This window comes from Callorhinchus milii, unplaced genomic scaffold (genome assembly GCF_018977255.1).
Source record: "Callorhinchus milii isolate IMCB2004 unplaced genomic scaffold, IMCB_Cmil_1.0 Scaffold20, whole genome shotgun sequence".
NCBI classification, from domain to species: domain Eukaryota; kingdom Metazoa; phylum Chordata; class Chondrichthyes; order Chimaeriformes; family Callorhinchidae; genus Callorhinchus; species Callorhinchus milii.
The window spans coordinates 5,927,043-5,946,543 of NW_024704761.1; the positions used below are offsets into that span (position 1 = coordinate 5,927,043).

Here is a 19,501-nt window from a genome sequence, read left to right on the forward strand (position 1 = left end):
TGGGAGGCCTCAATAGATCACTTTTACAGCACTTTTTACCATGCATCGAGAAGGAAGAACAACACAATTCCTGCTTTCAGCCAACTCATTTATTTTCACTGAGAACTTCTGGAATGTTACTACGCGTACATTTCACAACCCTTTCCAGCCCTGGCTGATGATTGGTGACAGCGTGAGTGAAATGACTGCTTTGTGACCGCACTTATAATTAAATTAAGCCCTCTTTTTCCCTACCCAACTACTTTAAACCAAGCTGAAGCAATACCACATAAATTAGAACTCTTTGGAAAAATATTGCACAGGCAAGAAACGGATATTGCTCCAACGACAAAGGTGATTTTCTTCATTTCTGGAATTTCTTTGCAGCTAATAACTCTCAGAGTTAGCACCAGATGTTTATAATTATGATCTTTTTGGATAATGTTTGGTTTTTTTTAAAAAGAAAAGGCATTTTTGTGCTTCATCTTTAGATCTTAAGATGATGCCACATTATAAGCTCTGTATCAAATGGAAGCATTATGAGCAACGATTAGACAAGCTTGGGCTCTTAGCCATGAGAGAAGATGACACAGGACCTCATAGAGGTGTACAAATTTTTAAATGGGATTGAAAAAGTAAACCCAGATCAATACTTTGGGATGTATCAAGCACATAGGTTTAGAGTCGTAAAGGGCAATTTCAGAACAGACACCAGGAAGTTTTGAGGCAGAGAGTAATCTGACTGGAACAGGTTCCCAGGAAAGGTGGTACAAGCCTGGACTCGAGATTCATTTAAAAGCAGCTTGATGCAGTGATGGGGGCTGGGGGGACGGTAGGGTGGGTGTTCTTAAGGGATGAGATCAAATGGTGATGGGCATTCTCCATCCAGAGCAATCTTGCCATCTTGTGATCATTATTAATTCCCTTCACCAATAAACCTTCTGTTTGCTTACGCATTGAAGGTTGCACTGCCTGTACGGTAAGAAGAACAAGGCTATTGCAAAGATTCCGAAAGAACTCGTAACGTATAAGGAATTCTTGTCAAAACGTTGAGCAGCATTAATTGTTTGATTTGGTAACAAATGTCCTATGAAGTTAGCATGATGCTAGGAGGTACACTGCCCACTGCTGGAGACAGACTAGCCCTGTAAGAGGAGTCTGATGTTCAGATGATGTTTGCTTCTCCCATGATCCACCAGATTAGGTCTCAGCCAAAATCACGGCACAAATAAGGAGAGCTGGCACAGACATGCAGCATACCAGAGTAAAATTTCAACACACTGTCACTGTGCCAGTCCTTTCGCTGCAGTCATTACTGAATAACAAGGAATACTGAATTACATTTAGTAGAACAATTTTTAAAATTTCTGACTCCGATTTCCTATTTCTCTGATGAAATGTGAAAGCTATTACCGGTTGTTTTCATCACTGAACTATTATTATTAACCTTAGTTTAATATTAGATAAGTTTTGGTAGAGATGAGTTCTAAATTTTGAAGTATTCTCCCAAATAGTTCATTTGATCATTGACTCTTGATCATTTTCAGTCTTCAAAAGTTAACTTTTTTTAAAATGTTTTAATCACTGACAATGATAATAATAATTTTTGCATTTGATACTGAAAAATTCCGTAATGCAATCTTGGAGCATTGTTTTTTATTCTTGTTGGACAAGTTAAAATGTGTTCAACATGAATAAAAAGCAACACTCTAAGACTGGAAGAGTAGAGGTTGGGCCAGAATTTGCATCAATACTGTACTGCACTATTAATACTCTACCATTAATACTGTATTGCCATAATGATACTATAGAGCATTAATAATACTGCGCTGCACTAATACTGTACTGCACTAACGATACTGAACTGTATTAATAATCCTGGGCTGTATTAAGAATACTTTACAGGCACCAACCCAGATAAAAGCTGACACCTCATTTGTATCTGCTGCTTTATGGTTTGCCCACAATACATACAGTCAATTCACTTTACAGTATATTCTTTGAAGCACTTTGAGATGTCTGGAAGACGTGAAAAGGTGCTATATCAAATGCAAGGATTATAAGGATTATTATTATTATTGTTATTGTTGTACATGTCTCAGTGACAACTGCTTGATGCGTTCACCAAATGTGCACCCATCACCTGCCTGCCCTTGAACGGGAAGCAGGCATCAGAAAATTCAAACTGAATCAGAGATCAGACGTCTGAGTAACCGTCATCCAACTGCTGTATAATACATAGTACTGAACATCTGTACCAGACTGCAACTGTCAATCTCCATCCAAGGGTTTGAAGCTTTTTTTCATAATGTGTATTGATTAAAATTTGCAGTGTGTAAATAAGTGCTATATTTAACTGGTCTGATTGTAGTTTGTAGCAAATATTCCCTTCTTTTGAGCTCATGGTTGGTGTGACTGTGAACCTGATTTCCAGTCACTTACTGTGGCCTGACTTGCCTACAGGGAAAGGAAACAAAGTGCCTTCATGCCTCATACCATTCGAGTGTTGACAGTTTTTTATGTATACAACACGGGACGTTGTCTTCAGTTTCAAGCAGGATAAGACAACTGTGATCTCGATTTCCTAGGGAATATAGTGAATTTCTGATCATATGTGAAAGGTCAGCCAGGATCAGCAAAATGACACTGATAAATATATTAACAATGCATATTTTTAAATAAAGAAAGAAAGTTCTTCTCACAGAGAGGATGAGAAATAAAATCACTTATTTAGTTAGCTTTAAAAATAAAAATCTTCAATCAAAACATCACCCTCTTCAATTCGCAGCTGCTTGTGGGATGCTGCAGTGTCCAAACTGGTTACTGTATTTGCCTACTAAATGAACAGTCACTACTCCTAACAGTAAACTCTGTGAAGTGCTTTGAGACGTTGCGCCAACCACCCCGATATAAAGTGTTCCATGCCAAAATGCAAGTTTTTCTTTAACATTATGTGGGCAAGAAGAACAAGCTAGATGAGAGATGGTTAGAGTGACCAGTGAAGTGACCATCTGTAGGAGAGCGGGAGATGGACAAAATCAGTTCTCCCTAATCATCTCCCATCTTTCTCGAATGCACTGCCAAACAGGAGCTGCTCCCCTTGTAGACTCAGGCCAATACCACGCTACAGACCAGGGAGGCCAGTGCAGGCATGTAACATAGCAGAATCTGATTCAGAAACGATGAAACATTTTGGAAGTCGTGCGACTGAACGTTTTGTGATGTGGGGGCAGGTATAAACCTGGTGAAAGTGGCCTCTCGAGGCGGGATAACTGCATTTATTTCTGGAGGTTAACCGTGTCATCAGAAAAAAATGGTACTGGCACAAAGCTGCTTGAACCGAGGTTTCCTTTTAAATATGGAGGATTCAGCTCTTCTCCTCAAGGCTTGGTTTATGATCCACGCTGCTTACGACGATGGCAGGGAAGGTGTCCATCAGCTACCTAGACGTCGATGTGCTGTTCAAGTTCACGCCGTCAAACACATGTCCCATGTCGTTCTCGATTACGTCCTCCTGCCCGTGCTTGCGCACGCACTTCTGGACTGTGTCCAATATCACACGCAGACGCCTGTCGAGGGCAAGCAGATGAGGCTCCGTCACCACGGGAGCCAGACGGTCACCAAGGAGGGACTCCCGCATCATGTCGCTCAGTCTGTATTCTTCTTGTGTCAAGAGCTGCAAGCGAAACAGTGTTGACTTCTTTACCCTGCAAAATGGACAACACAGCAATGAGAGAGCGTTTGTACCACAATATTGCCCTGAGCCTACAACCTAGCGGTGAGTTGGTCAACTGGCGGTGTGGTTGGTCAACTGGCGGATCACTTTTCTGAGGGTAATATCCCTTAAAAAAAGAATAATAATTTGGTCACTTAATCCACGACTGCTTGTGGGGCACTACTGTGTGCAATTGGCTACCGCGTTTCGCCCATGGGATATAATTGATTCACTTTACAGTGTGAATTCTATAAAGCACTTTGAGACGTCTCGAAAACTTGATAAGGCGCTAGTTCAAGTGCAAGGATTATCATTATTATAAGTGGCGTGCTCCGAGACACCACTCCATGTGACGGACGCTATAGAAATGGAAACTGTTATTGTTGTTGAGGGGCTGCAGAAAGAGCAACGTTGAGTGATTTCCTTTGCTGCAGATTATTTTTTAACAGAGAAGCCTCAGGCTCAGTCAAGAACAAAATCGCACATCTCCGCTCCTGTAACAGTGTGCTGTTTACCTGCAGCATTGAGCCAGGGGAGCCAGGATGGAGAGTTCATCGTGTGAATGTTTCCCAAACCTAGAAAAGATGGAATTATAACTTAGTTCATCAGAGTTAAAAACACTTTAGCGCTCAACTACAATACAATGCAAATTTACATTTATATAGGACCTTTCACATTCGGAGGACATCCCAAGGGAGCTTGACAATTCTTGCTTGGCACCCGGAGCTGACAGTGAGGGTTTTCGGGGATTGGGGAGGGGAAAGATGACCTAATGTGCAGTCAAAAAGGTAGGTCTTGAGATTGATCTCAATTAGATTGGTCAGGATGATCTAACAAACAAGTGGATTTGGTGCCAATTCATGACTTAGACAAATTGTTGCAATACATCCCTTACCGACTATATAAAATACATACATAAAGTACTGTTGAATCTTTTTGTTGCTGCCACAAATAGTGGGATCATGTCACAGTTACATAACTAAGCTAATGAAACATGTAGGTTTGTGACACAAAAATATACAGTCAATCCACTTTACCATAGATCCTGTGAAGCACTTTGAGACGTCTCAACGATGTGATAAGGCGCTATATCAAATGTAAGGATTATTACTGTCATAGTATGTACGCGGCACAACAGAGCAATACTTACGAACATAAGCAAGTACTGGTTTGCTTGGGTTTTATAAGTTTGTGGATCAATTAACTTAAAGTGCTGAGTTGCCAGGGGGGTTTCAAATTACTTATCAGAGGTTCAAAGAGCACATTTTCTTTCCACAACCAATTAATGAGCTGGCTGATAAAACAAAGGCAGATTTTAGTGGCGTCATAGGGAGTTTGACGCAGGAAGCTGTGCAGTGTGTTGGGTATCTACAACACAAACCAGCAAGTTAGAACAATGCAACTCGTGTTCTGCTGCCTGTGCACCATGAACCCTGCATCTTATCAGTAACATGGGAGCAGACAAATTGCACCCCATTGCTTTATTTTTGGTTGCTGTGTATCGCCCGCAAAGTACAGTCAATCCACTTTACAATATGTTCTGTGAAGCGCTTTGAGATGCCTCAACAACATGATAGGGCGCTATGTCAAATGCAAGGATTATTATTATTATTATCAATAATCTCAAATATGTTCTGACACTTTCTGCTGTTGGATTTTGGTAAGACGCGTGGAAAACTAATACAATTGTTAAATCAACCACTCGGCATAATGGGGGGAAGGCACACGAGTCATCTGCTCATAACGCCGCGCTGTAAAATAACATTCAGCGAACCCAGGAGGCTATTGCTCCTTTCAGCAGCATGTTTAATCACAGGAGAGCTTCAAATGCCTTTCATCTGGATGCTTGTACTTGCAAGCAGTGTTGCTCAAGTGTAATGGAATTTCACCCACAAAACCCACTCCACGCAGTGTTGCTTGTTTAAGGGTTTGGCTAATTGCACAGCTAGCCCGGGCTAGTTGTAATAAATACTGATTGGCTGCCTTCACATTTGTTGGCACACAAATAGTGACCATTTACTGGTGATTTTCCATGCGCCTAACTTGCCTGGTGACTTGTTCCCCTCCCCCCCACTAACATTGAGCCCCTGTGAGTCTTCAGTGCACATCTCACTGCAATTGCCTGGTCTCAGATTCTGAAACACGTCAATACAATCCTTTTCTGCTTGCTATTTACAATCTCAGCCATCAATAAATTGGCATTTTGCATTAATCAGGAGCCAGGGGCTGTCTCCGTTGACTGACATCTGTTTAACATTTTCTTCTTTAAAACAACTGTGAGAGGAGGAGAAGAATTAAAGGAAAGTAGCCTTCAGACAGGGCTAGCCAATGAAGTATAGTAATTTAGACAACTGATTGAGTATCCTCAGTGGATAGACCATCAGTTAAATGTTTGCTCAGCATTGTTTGCCCTTGAAGTGGGGCATTTTGAAGCACTCAACTGTTCACCAGTAAAAATGTATAGGAAACTATACATCTGTAGAATTATTGTTAGTTTGATTTGGAGACTTGCGTGTGAGGTACCTGGCTGACCTAAAAAAAAGTAAGAGCGTGTGTGGATATGTAACTGGAAGATATGTAACTGTTGTGTGTGTGTGGGGGTTTGTGTAGGTGTGAGAGAGAGAGAGAGCTGAATGAGTTTGTCTGTTGTATTTTTGAACTTTTGTATTTTAGATCAATGATTCCATATGCTCTTTCCACAGTGTTCATTCATATTCCTCATGATAGACATGCATTTCAGCTGGTCCTCAGAGGACATAGTCAATGACCTAGCCCGAAGCAACAGCAACAGTCAGTCGTGTGGCTAATCCCATGATATGAGAATTATTTGCTCCTCCTTAAATCTATAAACAGCGCCAGTGTGTATTCCACAATGGACAAATCATTCATTCATTAAACACAAAGGACAGGATCAAACTTGCAGAAGAGACGACCTAATATGAATCTCTCGCAACCTGCTTCTGTCTTGTGTGAATTTGTGCTGTTCAGGAGTTGTAAGTTACAGTAAAATGACTGCGTTGGTTTGCTTGGGCTGTGCTATGGCTGACATTAATAACACTACGGATTTTAAATACAGGAAGCTTTTACCCCCTGGCGTTGTCAAAGTGGATGATGTGACCATCTTTTGCAAATCTTGCAAAGACCTCGTAGTGATGTCGATCCATATTTCCTGAAAAAACATTGATAAAAAAGCACAGGGTTAGCGAATAGGAAAAGCCTAGGTTGGGATCACTGGTTTGACACGAATTAAACCATTTGCACGTTTACTTTCGCTGTGGCTGAGTTGACATAGTTCTGAATGAGTCAGTTTTATTCATACTGCAAGAGAGATATAATTCACTTGAAACATTAAGCCTTGAACATGCAATTAATATCCTTGAAAGTGCCCTTGGAGTGACTTGCCTGGCTATGTGATGCATGTTAGTTTAAATCCTTCAGTTTCCGAGGCAGAAGGAAGTTATAAAATAATCGGGACAGTTTAACTCTCCAAAGACTTCGAAGCTGCAACATCATTGACAGTAAAGTGAAAACAAATTTATACTCGTGCTTTTTATCTCGACATTGTTATGAATCAAACAGCCTTTATTACTGTACTCGTCTCTGGCATTGATTTTATTCAACAAATAGCCATACTTGGAAAGAAAAAATGTTCAGAAACTCAGTGATATTGTCGCTGTGGATCAATGTTCTTCAGCCTTCGACTGATAGTCATAGGTTGAAGGCAGATTCTCAGCTTTAAGTGAAGATCTTCTGGGTACCCGAAACTGCAGTAGCATCCAAATGAATTGGAATTGAAACCATATGACGGTCATCACATCTCAAATTCCAATACAGTCAAGATCAGTTTAGGGAGTAGAGGGTGAATAAACTGGATCAAGGCATCAATTTGATTCTTACTAGCAATTGGCATGTTCCAGCTGGAGGATGGATTGAGATGGTGAAGGTGACTGAATCGAATGCAGTCCCTTTTATAATGAAGAAATAATAATCCTTGCATTTGATATAGCGACTTATCACGTCGCTGAGATGTCTCAAAGAGCTTTACAGGATTTCACTGTAAAGTGAATTGACTGTGTATTTTGTGGGCACAGCAGTATCACACAACAGTCGTGGATTTTATAAGGTGGGCTCCCTCTGGTGGATTTCAATGCATCATCCCTATATTGTTGAAAATGTTGTGCTTTCAATTTCTGAGGTGCTTTGGATAGGAGGTTCACTTCAGTAAATCTACACACAGCAAAGTGTCCAACGTAAGCCAAGGCAACAAATGCAGTTTTTTTACAAACACCAACAGAAAGAGCACAAGGGAAAATATTTTCTTTGGAACAATGTACCTGTTAAAAAATCAAATATGGCCATATCGATGATATCCAGTAACCTGGTGCCTCTGTCGTACGGAGGTGTGTGTTTAATTTTCTCGCAATATCTTGGGTTGGTTTCCCACCTGGATGAAAACAACAAAGTCAGGAATTGTAGAAACATCTTGACATTCAACCACTTTCAAACAGCGGGTCATAACCTGAACACAAACAAGGTTTAGACTGGAATTTGTCACATCTGTCAATGATGCGTATCAACCACTGTTTGCCGACTCCCAGCAAATAGATGGCACTTCGTGGCAATTCAACTCTATTCCCAGTGAGTGGGGTCCAATTGTATTTGCAAATTTCAGTTTTACGGATTGCTGACTTGTCTTCGCTAAGTCTTTGTAAAGTGTTTTGAGGCAATGTCCCAAAATAAACGTCGGGAGACTATAACTTATATAGTTACTCTTCGTAGGAGTATATTGTTGCTGTTGTGCTTCCCCTTATCAACATGACTAATATTGTTGATCGGTAGGACAGATCAATTACTTTAATTGTCTTGTCCTGTATTTTTCTACATATTGTACATAACAAAAGAATGGAAAAGATTGATATATTCAACAATCTAAATCCTTTCTGGGAGGTTGTGAACTCTTGAAAGTCCCGCACAAGTAAAGTTCCATTTGATTTAATTCACATTTGACTTCAAGGAAAGATAATTGCCTAAGTGTAACCGGTGTGTAACAGCAAATGAGGCCTCTTACTCTTCTCTCTCAGCAAAAGTGTAGGATCTTTTCCATGGGTGTGGAATAAATTCTCGCGGGGCAAGGTAGAGATCTGGGAGGAAGGCAGATATCGACCCTTCCAACAAGTCTGGGTTCCCACACACTGCATACTCCGTCTTACACATATATGGACACCGTGCAAAGAAACAAACGTTATTGGCTGCGAAAGAATGGAGATAGGAACATTATTAATCTTAAAACTAATTTCTTGGTCTGCACTTTATCTTCCGATAACCACCACTAAAATCAGGGTACTCAAAGTGGGCTCAATTCAATTCACATGTTAAGGGGTTGGGCAGCTATCTCTTTGCAATCCTCCCTGTGATTATCAATATTACCGCAAGTGTGAGGACCTGGGTTCAATTCCAGGGCAGGGTGAAACCTTAGACAAGTTTCCTTACTCCACACTCCTCTGTTTACCTAGCAGTAAGTAGGAACCCGGTTGTTAGTCGATTGGCAGATCACTTTCCGGGGGTAATAATCCCTTTAAAAAAAGAAGAATTTGGTCACTCAATCCACAACTGTTTTGGGGGACACTGCTGTGCGTAATTGACTGTCGCATTTCGCCCACAGCATACACAGTCAATTCATTTATTATTCATTGCATTATATTCTGTGAAGCGCTTTGAGACATCTCAACGAGTGGGGTGGGCCGGGTGGAGAGAGCGAACAGGTAGATAAGGCATTATATCATATGCAAGGATTATTATTATTATTATCTTGTGTCAGCAGGTAGAAACCTAATGAAATTTGTTGCATATTTGCCGATTGGGGAGAAAATCAAACAACAGTTCAACAGATATTCAAAACATCAAAATGTAATGAAGGATGCCACATTAATACAGTGCAGGAGCTGATCGTGAATCTAGGCTTAATCCTATTGAGATAGTAAGGCTTCCATTGCCTGAAGTCCAGCAAATATTGCCAGGTTACCATGACTACAACCAAAGAAACTGTACTCCTAACCTCGCTGAAACATTTTCTTTTCATTTCGAAAAATGGCCTTTAAATTCTATAAATGATTCTTTTGTCAAAGTTCTCTCTCACATGGGACAGATCCCCAACAAAAGCAAGCTCGTAAACTGCTTTGGTTGGAGGAGTCTGCCGTGCCATCAACTGAATGGATATTTAAGCGCTCTGAGACACTACCCTGCGTGGAGGGTGCTATATAAGTGCAAGTTGTTGTTGTTGCATTTACTTTGCGAATAGGTTTCAAGGAGAACGTCTGAGATGCTGTATGAGATGAAGAGACAGCTTATGCTGAGGGTTTTGGTGGGAGGTGAGCAGGCAAATATCTAAAGAGAAAGAGATCAGGTTCGAATAGCAAAGATGAAAGAATATTCTGCAGATTTTGCTTGCTCCAGAAACTTTGGAGGAAGGCAATATTCGGTTGGAACAGTTTATGAACAGACCTGGGTGGATTGTCCTTTTCTCGTTTAATGTTTTTATCCTCTTTATCCCTCAAATCCCACTTCAGACTTCACAAGAAGTGCCAATAGGATGCTCACGATAGATCTACTGTCTGGAACAATGTTGGCCAACAATCCCCGAAATAAAATTAGTCGCTGACTCCATGGCTGCTTGTGGGCATCGCTGTGCGCAAATTGGCTGCCGTGTTCGCCCACAGCAACAACAATAACAACAAAATACATTTGCAGAGTGCCTTTCACGTCAGGAGGACATCCCAAGGTGCTGGAAATACCCAGTCATTGCACTTCACAGCAAATCATGTGAAATGCCTTGAGATCTCCTTCCAACATGAAATGCGCTATACCAAATTCAAGGATTATTATCATTATTAAATAATTATTTCAAAGCGCTCCGGGACTCTCCCCTGCAAGTAGGGCGCTATATAAATGCAAGTTGTTGTTATAGAAACAAAGTTGATTAGGGAGGGAAAGTAAGAAATTATTATTGATGTGGAATTTAATAAATTTTTTTTTGCTGCAAATCAATGGCTGAATATTTCAACAATTCTACCCGCCGATGGAAAAGAACAATCAAATAAAACCTAACATATTTTCTGAAGACCTAAGGTTGAGACGGACTCCTGTTTTCCTTCATAAAAGTTCGGTACTAAGAGATAGGACAGGACACTGTAATGTAGGGAACAAACAAACTTGCAATCTGCTTCTGACGAAGGGTCATGGACCCGAAACATTGACTCACTTTCCTTTCTCCATAGATGCTGCCTGACCTGCTGAATGTTCCCAGCTCTCTCTGTTTTTGTTTCAGATTCCAGCGTCTGCAGTATTTTGTGGTTTGCAATCTGCTTATCCACTTTGTTCTTCCTTTGTATTGATTTGTGGTTTCAAAATATGGTTTATATTGTCTATTAAAAGTATCCAATATGTTGAATTTTGTTCCCTGGGTGATGTGGCTTAACCTTGAGTTATTTAGAAGAAAAGTCCTTCTTTCACCATTTCAACTGGAAATCTTGACTGCCTTTTTTATGTGACGGCTCTCACTGTCAGACTGATCCCTTGTAGTTCTGAACACCCAGGGAGAGCGTATGGAGGCTAAACTTTTACATTAATTTCACTCAATTCTCAATGTTAAACAAAGAGAGGGTAAAAAATCCAAGGACTAAGGAATCTATTGATACATCACTCGCACTAATGTAACAGGATGTGCTCATTATATCTATCTGTACAAAGAAAAGCTGAGATCATCAGGTAAAATAGTAACGTAAAGGTCTCATGTGACAGCTGACCTTTGATCACAACAGAAATGGAAAAAAAGCTGCATTTGGAGCTTATCCGCCAAAAAATGTCACTGTTCTGTTTTTCATTGGCTTCTTTTGGTATCTTTTGGTCACTCAATCCATGACTGTTTGGGGGACATTGCAATTGGCTGCTGGGTTTCTCCCACAAAAAAAACACAGCTGATTCACTTGCCGTCTATTCTGTGAAGTACTTTGAGACGGCTCGAAGACTTGATAAGGCTCTATATCGATTGCAAGAATTATTACTATTATTATCGTTGATGGAAAATGCATTGTTTAATGGTGGTTGGATTGAACCTAGCTTCATATCTATAGTGAGGTCAATCCTAAGGTAGACTTTTCTAGCAATGAGCCCATCAAACAAACCTTCCAAAATTCTATCAGTTATGCCTTGTGCAGTCATTCAGCACGTCCTGTTTCGGACTAGCTAGATTGAGTCATGTCATGTCGCTTGTTTATTACCTGGTGAGACGAAAAATGTGGATTTCAAGTCTTCGTTCCTTGTCAGGTCTCGAATTTCTTTGCTTACATTAAGTCTCCTTCCAGCAACCGGAGGAACGCGACGAAAATCGAGAATTCTTTAACAGAAAGTACAGGTTAACTGTAAGATACGTTGCAATGACCAAAGTATGTATGTGTGTATGTGGGAACAAAGGTTTTTTCTGCCTTTGCCCTGCCTTACAAAGGTCTCAAAGTCCCGAGCAGTCAGAGCACATCAGATAACAATATCCAAACAAGCTGTGTGTTGCTCATGTTCTGAGCGTATCTGACCAGGTTTCCTCAATGAGCCCAATGAGCTTCGTCACTTGAGAGGTTAAAGAACATCAGTGGAGAAAGGTCACATTTTTTCTGGAGTGTGATGAATCTGATCCCAGCTTCCAATGGTGTAACGGCAGTGTTATCGCTAGTATTGGAGTCCCATACTGTAGTGGTTAGCACCTTTGTCTCGCAAGCAAGAGGACCCGAGTTCGATTCTCGGGTGGGGTGAAACCTTAGGTAAGTTTCCTTGCTCTGCCCACCTCTGTTTACCTAGCAGGAAGTTGGAACCCAGATATTAGTCGATTGGCCGATAGCTTTGCCAGAGATAATAATCTCTTCCAAAATAAATAGTAATAAAAATTTGGTCACTCAATCCATGACTGTTTGTGGGACACTGCTGTGTGCAATTGGCTGCTGTGTTTCATCCACACTCCACTTTACAATATATTCTATGAATTGCTTTGCGACATCTCAATGATGTGATAAGGTGCTATATCAAATACAAGGATTACTATTATTATTATTATCATCAGCTAACCATTTTGGATTGGAAACAGGTTACCTTTCTTTGAAGTAGACGGACGTCCATTTAACTTGTAAATGTGATCCAGCACTTCTTAATTGGAGTGCTGTACGTAGCAACTCGCAACGGTGGGCTTTAAATCTTTGAGAGGCAGAGAATTTTCCCACCCTTGCCTCAAGGCAAGCACACTTGTCTCAGTTACAAAGCACTGTGTCCAGTGCTCTTTAAAGAGTGTTCTGCACTAACTCGCCATCTAAAAGATGCTTATAAGTCGCACCTTATAGAGATCCAAACTGCTTACTATTTCCTGTATACTCCTCTGGAGTCTAGAAATGAAACATAAACTGAGGGAAAATAATGCTCACCCTCCCCCCAAATGTTTTTTGTATTTTTATTGAACTTAAAAGACCGTGTGATCCTACAGGGTGGGGAAGCTTGTATGATTGCGGGGCCTGAGCTGCTTTAAGTGGTGCTCCTAATAATAGCAGCGGTTGGAGCTTTAGCTGGAATGTGAGCAGTCTGCAGTCTGTACAATAACAATGTTTATGAAAGGTCTTGAAAAGTACAACCTTCAGAAAGAAACTCATCCAAATAAATTATGCCTCACATACTCTGCCAGAATCGTCATTACAATAAGTGCATTGAACTCGATTTCACTGACCTGTTGGACACTGAGATTTTGACAGCTTGTTGGCAAGCAGGCATTTCTGTCCGAAACAGTTACTTATTCCTGATGAATTTGTCGCTTTGCATTAACAGGATCCAGGCTATGATGTCTTGCCTGCAAATTGAGCAATGGCACTGCCATTAGCAGATACCAGGAGTCTGTGTCATTCGAGGCTTCTTCCTCCCCAGTTAAAGGAGGGCAAGTGAAGGTGATGAGTTCAGGAAAGGAATAAGGAAATCATTTCAAAAAGTTGGGTATAATAACATAACATGTAGGAGCAGGAGTAGGCCATTCAGCCCTTTCTAGCCTGCCCCGCCATTCAATCATGGCTGATCTTCTAATCTAACTCCAGCTAATAACTTGACCCTGCCTTATCCCCATATCCCTTAATCCCTTTTGCAATAAGAAATCTATCTATCTCAGTCTTGAATATATTCAAGTACTGAGCGTCAACTGCCTGTTGGCGTAGCAAGTTCCAACATTCACCACCCTTTGAGTGAAGAAGTTCTTCCTCAACTCAGTGCAAAAGGGCTGGCCTCTGATTTTAAGGTTGTGACCCCTGGTTTTAGTTTCTCCATTAATAATGGAAGAAGGAATAATGGAAAAATAAATCACGTGATGGCTCAAATATTAAGCACTGAAGCACCCTACTTAGTGGTTCCTTGTGATTATCTGTCAAGGGCACTGGTAATCTGAGCCATTTCCCCCTTTCCCACTCATTCTGTGGGTTAGAACTTGTTTGTCTGGCACTTTAAAAACATATCGCTTTGAATGATCAACAGACTAGTCAGACAGGAAGCATTCACCAGCGATATTTGCATATTTAGAACATTCTGAGTGCAGTCATACACTGATACCAAGAAGATAAGATGGTTTCATACCTGTCCAAGTGAAAAGCAGCTATTTCTGCATTGTGCCGTTGAATGTCGACAAAATAGAAAACGTCTTCTGGAGTCTCTTCTTCTCGTTTCTGCCTATAAAGATGACGGGAGTATATGTAACTTAGTGCCATACCAGTCATTCTTCTTCAACATATAGGACCCAGCATACAAATGTGGAGTCCTGTAGGTCAGTGGTTAGAGCATTCGCCTTGCAAGCTAGAGACCTGGGTTCAATTCCCGGCAGGACGATACCTTGGGCAATTTTCCTTACTCCACACGCCTGATAGTAATGTTAGTCGATTGGCAGATCACTTTGCCGGGGGTAATAATCTCTTCCAAAATAAATAATAATAATAATTTGGTCACTCAATCCATCACAGTTTGTGGGACACTGCTGTGCGCAATTGGCTGCCGCGTTTCGCCCACAAGTATGCAGTCAATTCACTTTACAGTATATTCTGTGAAGTGCTTGAGACGTCTAGAAGATGTGAAAAGCGCTATATCAAGTACAAGGATTATTATTATTATTATGCAACAAAATAGCAGTTGCATCCACATTGCATATGTATACAGTATACTATATTTTACACGCCTCTTCGACCGTACTTCGGTCACCCTCCTACCCCTATCCTCCTCGCTCTCCAACCCTCCTGATCCCAACCACCAACTCAGGTGCAGTCCCTGATTGTCCTCCTGACGTGAAAGGCACTATACAAATGTAATTTGTTGTTGTAGTTGGAACCCTCTTCCAATTTCTTCCTTCCTCATTTGTTCCAGTCCCTATATTTGAATTATTAATGGTCCGACTAACACTGGAGCGAGCCGGACACTCTTGTGGCAGTTTTTGGACCAGTGGATGTGCTTAACACTTAAAATTCTTTTGCAGGTGCTCCAGATGTAAGTTTCCAGTCCACTCAGACTGTTTAAAAGTCTGAAAGAGCTTGGTTCGATCTGCGCTGGGGGCACACACCTCTGCCTGGGCTCTGTGCAGTGACAAGGGTTGGGGTACACCAAGCTTGAAACTGATCTTGTGATAATGCAAGTCAGAATTGGGCTGAGGATTCCAAAGAACTGAGATCAAGAATTAACACGGGATTTAACCAAGTTTACCCAGTACCCCCACAAACAGATTGAGCAAATTAAACCACATTAAAAACACATTTCTGGTGCTCAATACTCTGAGATGCAATGTGTCAGAAATGCACATGGACTGAAGGTTGACCTGAATTGGGCTAAAAGAGAGTGAGTTAAATCGAAGGGATATAATTTGTGGTAAATCATCCGAATCGCCTAATGGTGTTAGTGTGTGCAGATTGCTGCAGACGGCTATTAGCTTCTGTCGTCTATAGAAGTTGTGGTTATTTTTATATTTGTCAGTGGCTGTGGTGTGCTGTCAGGTCTGCTGTAGCTCCGGAGTCACATGACAGGAAAAGGCAACGTGGCAGTTTTTGACAAAATGTGACGCAAAGGGCAAAGTTACCATTTCTCCCGCTATGTTCTCTCCTCCCCTCCCCTCCACTGATATCACTGGAGTCCTCTTGTCCTTCCATGGGGTGCAGTGCTAGTTGTCTCTTGCACTTTACCAAAGTGGTCCTTGTTCTCATGTGACCCTTGTCAGGGACGATTGTGGAAATGTAATAACCCAATTCTGCCCCTGTTTGCTGTTCACACATGTGCACCTCTAAAGAGGAGTCATTCAATAATAATAAAAATAATCTTTGCACTTGATATAGCGCCTTCTCACATCTTCGCGATGTCTCAAAGCGCTTCACAGAATATTCTGTGAAGTGAATTGACTGCATATTGTGTGGGCGAAATTTTTGAGGATACCAATTAGGAGCTGGAACCCTGACTGGCTTTCCCCTCCTGAACAAGGCGACTTGTTCCATCCCCTATTTGCTGCTCTGGCTGAGATCAGCAAACTCAACGCGCGCCAGGGAATAAACCTGGGAACCTTTCCAGTTTGAACAGCTCTGCTTTCCATTAGGCGAGTCTTGGATCCAGCCAGAAATTGGCAGCGTGTTGATGGAAAATAACAGTTATAGTCTGACAATTGGAGATCGAGTGACATCGCTGTATTAAAGAAAGGCAAAACCTTTGTTAACCTTATTGTACAGTATTACTGCCATCATGTGGGTGGTGTCCTGGAATTCCAGGCGTTTATTTCAAGTGATAATGGATGACTGCAACTGTAGGGATTTGAGGGTAGGTACCTTAACCTGAAGGACAAACCTATGGTCATATCCTTCTGTTTCCCCTCAATGCTCTACCACGGTAAGGTAACATCCATTACTTCTGCTCAGCCACATGCTCTGCTGCTGTTTCAGTCACTGTCTCATTTCCCCCACTCTCTTGTAGCGTCCAGAAACAGCTGCTCAAACAGCATTGCTTGATGCATTGAAGAGAGCGATTGACAGCTGCCACATTGAGGTATCCTCAGATGGACATTGCTCTCTGCAGCTTGAAGAGACAATATTTAACTGATCAGAATGTTGCATCTTCAGGACACGTATTGGGCATGGATTCTTGCATGAGGGTTCTTTGAACAAACTGACAAGAGTTGCCCAATTCTGATGTTGCAGGTTTTGGTTCACCACAGACAAAGCTGTAACATCTGTGTAGGAATTTTATTGTCACTTTAAGTGTGGCCCCACTCAAATGGAGGAAAATGTTACTCAATCTGAATGATTCTCCCCAAAGTCTCGAGATTCTGGAGACATGTTCTAGCAAAATATTAACTCACTTCATAGGCTTGAACGTTGCTTTTCCAAAGTTCTGAAATTTCAGGAGTATTTTCAGTTGGATCCCACTCGGCTTCACAACTTCGGAGGAAAAACACGGAAGTGAATGATCATAATAGATAAATAATCCTGATGATAATCCTTGTATTTGATGCATTTGTACAGTGGAAACAATTAAACACGTTATCCTAAACCAATTGGATCGCACAGGAACAGCAGTGAATACTAACCTGGTTTATTTCTCTGAAATAGAACTGGATACGTTAGCTTCGGAATTGTATTGAAGATGATATTAATAATCATCACCTTTGGTATAGGGCCTTTCAAGCAATGAGGACATCCCAATGCGCTTCACAGGATATACTGCCAGTGACTGCGTGTTTTGTTGGCTAATACCACAGCCAATTTTGTGCATAGTAACAGCTGTGAACTTCTCTTTTTGAATAGTGCCGTGGGAACATTAATGTCCTCCTGAACAGTCTTACGTCTCACCCAAGGGAAGGTAACAGGTTCTCTTGATTGAATACGTGACCCTTATATTCTTCCAAGCCTAAAGTTAATTGACTAAAATTGACTGTGAGTTGGATTATTGCACTTTCAATACAGTACTAACTTTGTGCGAAATAAAATCAAGCTGTTATTTTTCATTTTTGCTGGCGCACACATCCCATTTCAGAAAAGGTTGGGTGTAGAGTTTACTCTCAACCAGTGCAAACACAACACAAATAAAATGCTGTCTGTAAAAACTCGCCCACTCAAAGTGACCAAAAACATACAAGGCACAATTCCAGAAACACCCATCACCAGTTTTCATCTGGTGGCTTTACTTATTTTCTAGTTCATATGAAGAGTTGCAAATTCCTTTCATTTAGTCTATCACTGTACAAAAGAGCATTACTGGTTGGCTTTGATCACAACTGAAGACTTTCCTCTTCGATCCCGTACCTACAGTCACCTTCTCTTTCTCCCCAGCACTGAGTCACATTCTGTCATTGTTAAACACTCCAAAATGCCACTCCGCGTGAAGGGTGCTTTTTAAGTTGTTGTTGACTTATGATGGGATATTTTAAGTGTTCTGTAATTTACTTAACAGCAGTGCTGGCTCTACACTTGGCTCAGTAATCCAAATAAAGGAATTCACATTGAACCCAAGGAACATAGAGAAAGAAACTCAGGTAAGCAGGAACAGGAGAGGTCATTCAGCCCATCAACTTGTTCCACCAGTTTATTAAATCCTGTCAGATGTTTCAATCTCAATGCTTCGCACTCTCCCCATACTCCTTTATACTTCTACTACCCGAGTATTTGGCCTCTTTAACTTGAAGTGAGTTTAACATCTTTTTACTGTACCTTTCTTGCAGTCACATTTTCCATTTAAAGCCTTTTCATCAGCAGTGTGATCTGCAAATGTAAGCATAAAAATCGCCGATTATAAAACCTGAACTATTTTATTTTTTACAAAAGATATTTTCATATCAAACGATATTTTCATATGAAATTTATCAAATCTCCCCAAAGTATAGAAAGTTGTCACATCTTCCAAACAAATACACAATAAAATATATGACCAGTTAAAGCTTTTGATAGAATGTCAACAAAGATTCATGCCCAGCTCCCAGGAGTGAAACAAAATGTCTTCTGATAATGAAGACATCAACGTGATTATGATTGCAATTTGCGTTAAATATTATTTTAAAAGATTAAGAAATTGTTTCCGCAAACCTATGTTGCTCCTAGCTGACTGGAAACCATATAAAGTTTATATACTTTATTACAAAGAAATGTTGTGATCCCTTACCAGCTTCAGTAATGCCAAGACCTGCTAGATCTTCAACGAGACGATCAATAAGAGGGTCTGATCGAGGATAGAGTGCATCGCGATCAATTGCTAATTGGAACTTCAGCCAGTTAGAATTCAGATAAACTCGAGAACTGTAATATGGAGCTGTTATGTTCTCCTCTTGTGCTTTTTTCCTTTGTCTGGAGTTAAAAAGAGAATAAATTAGCGAACAACTTGGTTGCATAGCCTTTTGTGCCAGGGTGTAATACATTATTCTATTCAATTCACTTTACCGTATATTCTGTGAAATGCTTTGAAACGTTTCGAAGATGTGATAAGGTGCTATATCAAATGCAAGGATTAATTTTATTATTTTTATGTCTAGCTGTAAATGACTGTACCGCTATTACTGCTCTAAACATGACATGTTTACCACACAGGAGGGGGACTTTCATCATATTGTTCTTGACAGCACTGTCTCTTCCACTGCAGCTAACTAGTTTAACCACAACCCCCTACTCTTTCCCCCTTCTCCTTGTCCATTAATATTATTCTTCCTTCATGCAATTATCTAATTCCCTTTCATAGTCTGTTATGGCTTTGACAGCCATCTGTAGTGAAACATCCCACATATCCTGCCAA

General features: G+C 40.8%; 1 protein-coding gene across 1 annotated transcript; it reads right to left on the bottom strand.

The window, feature by feature from the left end:
• Positions 1–692: 692 nt before the first annotated feature.
• Positions 693–19,187, bottom strand: LOC103175502 (FAM20A golgi associated secretory pathway pseudokinase). The gene is made up of 10 exons (XM_042342479.1): positions 18,878–19,187; positions 18,430–18,480; positions 17,082–17,160; positions 14,339–14,431; positions 11,971–12,086; positions 8,763–8,943; positions 8,029–8,138; positions 6,782–6,863; positions 4,210–4,269; positions 693–3,686 (listed from the first exon to the last, which is right to left on the bottom strand). Exons 1-10 carry the CDS (start codon positions 19,128–19,130, stop codon positions 3,419–3,421), a joined length of 1,293 nt encoding a protein of 430 aa, XP_042198413.1. The 5' UTR covers positions 19,131–19,187; the 3' UTR covers positions 693–3,418.
• Positions 19,188–19,501: the final 314 nt, after the last annotated feature.

Coding starts and splice junctions, on each gene's coding strand:
- LOC103175502 (XM_042342479.1), bottom strand. CDS start 19,130: ATGTATTACACCCTGGCACAAAAGGCTATGCAACCAAGTTGTTCGCTA. Junction 12,087..14,338: donor GCTGCTTTTCACTTGGACAG/GTATGAAACCAT, acceptor TTTCTGTTAAAG/AATTCTCGATTTTCGTCGCG. Junction 4,270..6,781: donor CACTTTGACAACGCCAGGGG/GTAAAAGCTTCC, acceptor CATCTTTTCTAG/GTTTGGGAAACATTCACACG.